This window comes from Capra hircus, chromosome 7 (genome assembly GCF_001704415.2).
Source record: "Capra hircus breed San Clemente chromosome 7, ASM170441v1, whole genome shotgun sequence".
NCBI lineage: Eukaryota > Metazoa > Chordata > Mammalia > Artiodactyla > Bovidae > Capra > Capra hircus.
Window position 1 is genome coordinate 98,737,208 of NC_030814.1, and position 6,456 is coordinate 98,743,663.

The 6,456-nt window shown below is 40.8% G+C and overlaps 1 protein-coding gene across 1 annotated transcript; it reads right to left on the bottom strand.

Annotated features, from left to right (window-relative positions):
- Positions 3,859 to 4,815, bottom strand: LOC102178063 (olfactory receptor 7G1-like). Its single transcript, XM_005701632.2, has one exon. The coding sequence runs from the start codon at positions 4,792 to 4,794 to the stop codon at positions 3,859 to 3,861; it is 936 nt and encodes a 311-aa protein (XP_005701689.1). The 5' UTR covers positions 4,795 to 4,815.

A 6,456-nucleotide genomic window follows, 5' to 3' on the forward strand; every position in this document is an offset into this window, starting at 1 on the left:
CACAATTAGATATTTAACAGAAAGGAAGATCAAAAGACTCTCAACCATGTATTAATAAGAAGTATGCCATTTGATGAAATAATTTTTACAACCAGTAAGTTGTTACTATAAATGAAAAGTGTTGATGATGATATGGATCTCCTTTCTAATTCTACCAAGAAATATTAAAAAAAAAACCTCAAGATTTACTCATAATGGCAGAAGCCTAGCTACAAAAACCAATAGTTATTTATTTTATTATGTTACTCAGATCAGAAGAAAAAGACTGATAAATATAACAAGAAAAGCAAACAAAATTTCCATCAGTATCATAAAGGATATCTATTTTGTAGTCATCAAACATAATGTAGATATACAGAATATTGGAAATTAATCAGTTACTATCATACCCACAATGAAATCTCCAAAGTGGAATATGAGAAAAACTATTTATTTAAATTTTAGGTCAGTTGCTGCTGCTGCTGCTGCTAAGTCGCTTCAGTCGTGTCCGACTCTGTGCGATCCCATAGATGGTAACCCACCAGGCTCCCCTGTCCCTGGGATTCTCCAGGCAAGAACACTGGAGTGGGTTGCCATTTCCTTCTCCAATGCAGGAAAGTGAAAAGTGAAAGTGAAGTTGCTTAGTCGTGTCCGACTCTTAGCGACCCCATGGACTGCAGCCCACCAGGCTCCTCCGTCCATGGGATTTTCCAGGCAAGAGTACTGGAGTGGGGTGCCATCGCCTTCTCCCTTAGGTCAGTTACATGCATTTTATTGTTACTACTTTTGCAGAACAGCACATGCCCCCTGGGGCTTCCCTGGTGGCTGGTAAAGAGTCTGCTTGCACTGCAGAAGACACAGGAGATGCGTGTTCAATCCCTGGGTGGGGAAGATCCCCTGGAGAAGGGAATGGCAACCCACTCCAGTATTCTTGCCTGAAGAATCCCATGGATAGAGGAGCCTGGTGGGCTACAGTCCATAGGATCACAAAGAGTTGGACACGACTGAAGTGACTTAGCAGGCATGCACATACCCCGATCTCTGAAGTTCAGAATCAGTGGTTCTTGCTGGAGGTCAGGGGTACCTCAGTATGAACAAAGGTCTCAGGTAATTAATCTCTGCAGCTGTTCTAATGACAACAGTGGAGGAACCTGTGCACTAGAGTGAACGGGAGTGCCAGCCATGGAGCTGTTCCCTAGATTTGGTGCTTAAAATAAAACCACCTCTCACTTCTCAGTTAATAGAAAGCTCTTCATCCACACCCCTGATTCTCCCTTGACAGCTCCGCTGTTTTCACCAACTCACCACAGAGGTGATTCTGACTGATGACCATACATTTTTGTGCTTCCGGGGAAATGGATCCAGCTAATCTTGTCCACTTCCCTTTTTCCTTGTCTTACTCTCAGCACTTCTCTGTCAAATGAAAGTAGTTCTCCATAGAAGAGCTTTCTTCACAAAGACACATTAAAAAGTTTTCCATGAGGGACTTCCCTGGTGGTCCAGTTGAAACATGTATACTATCATGTAAGAATCGAATCACCAGTCTATGTCCGATGCAGGATACAGCATGCTTGGGGCTGGTGCATGGGGATGACCCAGAGGGATGTTGTGGGGAGGGAGGTGGGAGGGGGGTTCATGTTTGGGATCGCATGTACACCCGTGGTGGATTCATGTCAATGTATGGCAAAACCAATACAGTATTGTAAAGTAAAATAAAGTAAAAAAAAAAAAAAGAATCTACCTCCCAATGCAGGAGACTCAGGTGCAATCCCTGGTTGGGAAAACAGATTCAACATGTCTTGGGCAACGAAACCTGTCCACTGCAACTAGAGAAGCCCCCGTGCACCACAACTAGGGAAAAGCCCATACGCCGCAATGAACAGCCTGCACACCTCAATGAAGACCCAGCACAGCCAAAAAAAAAAAAAAAAAAAAAAATTAAGTTTTTCACTACAGGTCTAAGATTATACCCAATTGCTAAGATGTTCATGATACAATTGATTTTATTTCACAATGTTTCTGTGTGGACTCCACCAGAAATGTGTAAGAAACACAATGATATAAGATGATTAAGGAGAGAAGTGAAAATTCAGGTACATTCTTGTAAATAAGCCAATGAGAAAGAAGGTTTCAAAGCAAATAAGATGCCGGAGGAAAATTACCAACATTTGCCTTGCCTAACTAATAATTATCTATTTTTATTATGTATTTTATTATATTACTCAGACCAGAAGAAAAAGGCTGATAAATATAACAATAAAAGAAAACAAATCAAATTGTTAAAGCAAGTGGAGAAATACATGGGATCAATAACACTATAAGACTCAAGGTTAGAGGAAATCTGTGGAACATGATAATACTATTAAATTTTACTAGGGCATTGGTCTAAGTGTTTATCGTCCTTATGGAGATTAACTTTGGAGCAATAATTGCACTCAGGTGGCTCAGTAGTAAAGAATCCACCTGCCAATGCAGGAGACACAGGAGGCTCAAGGTTTGATCCCTGGGTTGGGAAGATCGCCTGGAGTAAGAGATGACAACTGGCACCAGTGTTCTTGCCTGGAAAATGCCATGGACAGAGGAGTCTGGCAGGTTATAGAGTTGGACACCACTGAATGACTGAGCACGCACACGATAAGTATAAGGCTTTCACAGTAATCATTTGTTCTTTATCTGGAACTGGATTAAGTCATTGGCATATGATCCTATTCTCAGTGATAGGATTGAAGGTAATATCTTATGGATAATGCAATGGGAACATCTATTGTTAACAGACCCTCAATTAACAACAGACCCAGGGCAGTTGACTGTACTGGCCTCTGGGATTCATATCTAGATATGATGCCTGCATCTGATTCAGCCATCTGAGTCCATGAGGGGAGTCAGTCCTGGGTTGAAGCTACTTCACGGAGGAATGAATGATTCTCTGCTCTCCCATTCCCACACATTTTGTACCTCTGAAATCCTTGTAATGAGGATAACTATCTTCATTGTTTGAGCATGTTAGAGGAAGGATATCTTTATCTTATTAGAAAGGATTCCTCATTAACCAATTTCAAATATCATGCAATCATTTCAAACCATGGTGATAATCTAATCACAAATTTTTATAGATGATGAAGCTGAGTGTTGTGGATGTTAATGTTGCCCCACATATGTCTGATTTACCAGTGAGTGACCAGTCTTAAGAATTCCTGAACTGTGGTAAGGAAGATCGGCCACCATGTCTCATAGCAGGCTTAACTCTGGGGTGCAGTTCACATGGTGCAATCCATGTTTCTACCTCTGTATGATCACAGATTTCTTTAAACCTTGACCTATCCAACTTTTCCCACTTCTCTTGTGCTGAGAACATTCCACCCAAAATTATCATACTGAGAAGATCTGCCTCAGATTCAGCTTCTGTTTGCTATAACAAAAAACCTTAGAGAAAGGTAATTTGTGGCAACCATCACAGATCAAGCGACTTCCCTGGTTACTCCATGCTCCCAAGGCAAGGGACCCAAGTTTGATCCCTGGTCAGGGAACTGGATCCCACATTCTGCAACTAAGAGTTCACATGTTGCAGCTAAAGACCTTGCATGTCACAACTAAGACGTTGCCCAGCCAAATAATTAAATTGAAAAAGAAAGATAGAAAGAAAGAAACCACAGAGCTAGAAAAACAACAAGTTGGGTTTCAATCCTAACTTGAAATGTAGTTGGCCATCATGTTATCTATTCACTTAAGAACTTGGTAACACAACATTGCAAATCAACTATACTTCAATAAAATTAAAAAAAAATAACTTGGTGATGAAAGTATCAGGCAGAGTAGTTCATTCGTATTATTTTAATTTTGATTCATTCTAGAGTACCTAGCCAAAATCAGGTGATACAATCAGAGTGAAGATATTCTTCCAAAGAGCTTCCTCAAGGCTCCCTTCATGTCTTTGTTCCTCAGGCTGTAGATGAAGGGGTTCATCATGGGAGTGACCACAGTGTACATCATGGAAGCCACTGCAATCTTCCTAGAGGATTCAGTAACTGCAGAACTAATATACACCCCAAACGCTGTCCCATAGAACAAGGACACAACTGAGAGGTGAGACCCACACGTGGAAAAAGCTTTATACTTTCTGCTTGATGATGGCATTCTCAGAATGGAAGAAACAATTTGAATATAAGAGAAAACGATTCCAAAAAGAGGAATGCCACCAAATACACCAGCTGCTGAATATATCAGGATGTTATTGATGAGGGTGTCAGAACATGCAAGTTTGATGACCTGAACAACTTCACAGAAGAAGAGGGGGATTTCCAGGTCTGTGCAGAAGGACAGTCGCAACACCATCAGACCGTGGAGCAGGGCGTCTGCAGTGCTGGTGAACAAGGAGAGTAGAACCAGCTGAACACAGAGGCGAGCGTTCATGATGACTGTGTATCTCATTGGGTGACAAATAGCCACATAGCGGTCATAGGCCATTACTAAAAGGAGAAAATTTTCCCACAAAACAAAAGTCAGGGCAAAGCAGATCTGGGTGATGCAGCCTGTAAAAGTGATGCTCTGACTCTGTGCTTGGATGTTCACTAGGATCTTTGGGATCATGGTTGTGCTTAAACAGATGTCTGTAAAGGACAGATGGGAGAGGAAGTAGTACATGGGGCTGTGGAGGTGGGAGTCAGAGATGACAGCCAGGATGATGAGCAGGTTTCCCAGGACAGTGACCAGGTACATGGACAGGAACAGGTTGAAGAAGATGGTCTTCAATTCTGGGTCCTCTGTCAGTCTCATAAGATGGAATTCTGAAACATCTGTGTGGTTTCTGGGTTCCATGCTGTTGATGAGTCTGATTAAAAAGATGTGATAACCAGGAAACTTCCCTGGTGATCCAGTGGCTGAGACCCCACACTCCCAATGCAAGGGGCTTGGGTTCAATCCCTTGCCAGGAACTAGATTCCACAACTAGAAGATTCTGAGTGCTGCAACTAAGGCTCAGTGCAGCCAAATAAATATTCTTTTAAAAAGATGTAAAGAGACAATGAAATATGTAGTCCTTGAAGAAGAATCAAGGGTATCGAAAGAGGCAAATGCCACTTGGGGAACGGAAGAAGACAAACTGAGGGAACAAAAAAGTAATGCCTTCTTTATGCAGTTTTATTCCTGGGTTCCTTTTAAAAATATGATGTGGATATTTCAAAGCACAAACAATTCTGGAAAGTTTTAAGACTTGGTTGTATTTTTAAGTTATACTATCTGTGCTCTTCTAATTATTAAAAACATTTGGTGACTTTGTAAAGAGAAACAGTAGGCTAAGGAGGCAGTGATGATTCTATGTAACCAGCAACTTCAGTACCATGCATCAGAAACAATATAAAGATATATCAAGAAACAGGAAAGATAAGGTGAAATTACCAAACCTTCTGCCCACTCACACCACCACAGGAACACAGAGATGTCAGAAAAAAAAAAAGTTACATTATTTGATGTAGGGAATAAACCTATAGATACCAAGGGGGAAAAGGGAATGGGATTAATTGGGAGATAAGGGTTGACGTATATACACCATTACGTATAAAATAGATAACTAATAAGAACCTGCTATATAGCACAAAGAACTCTACTTAATGCTCCGTGGTAACCTAAATGGAAAGGAAATATAAAAAAGAGGGGATCACTTTTTCATGGGTATATCTATAACTGATTTGCTTTGCTGAACAGCAGATACAACATGGTAAAACAACGATACTCCAATAAAAAATTAATTTAAAAAATAAAATTACACTTCAGTTAACAAAAGTCTGAAAAAAAGTCACCCCGTTGTAGAACAAGCAGATTTCTACTCAGGAAGAAAAGCTCAAGGTCACAGCAAAGAATATGGTATTAGTAAAACAGATGTTTACAAATATTGGTACAAAATGCAAAAAAAAAAAAAAAAAAAGGGACAATGACATAAGTTAAGCAGAGACTGGTTTCTAACCATCTGATGTAGGTACTGTCTTCACAGCCTTTCCTGGATAAACCTGTACCAAAACATTTGCCCTCATTTCCAGACATTCACAAAGGGATATCACCTGTGATACCTGGCTGGGATCACAATAGAAAGAGGCTTGACACCTCTGAGGTACCATAGAGAGGAGCTGTCCTTAGGAAGACCAAAAGATCTGAGTGAGTCACCATGTCCTGGGCAGGAGGAATCCTTTATGAGAGGTCTCAGTTGCGCTTCTTCCTTCCTAAGAGAGACTGCTGACTGAGGTGGTCACAAGCATATTACTGTCTTGAACCCTGGAGATTCAATTTCCAAAGTTCCTCATTAACCAGCCAGTTCATTGTCACTGTGATCCCAGGACAGTGCAAAATCTTAAGGTGGAGACTACATGAGAGAAATTTAAGATGGCTGATTTTCTGACTCTATGAGGCCAAGTGGACACCATTCATTTTTCTGTGTCTGTGCAGGCTCATGCCCATCTCTTAATTTTTTCATGGAATTGCAAGAGG

Bases quoted from the DNA above. Each gene is read 5' to 3' on its own strand.
- LOC102178063 (XM_005701632.2), bottom strand. From the start codon at position 4,794: ATGGAACCCAGAAACCACACAGATGTTTCAGAATTCCATCTTATGAGA.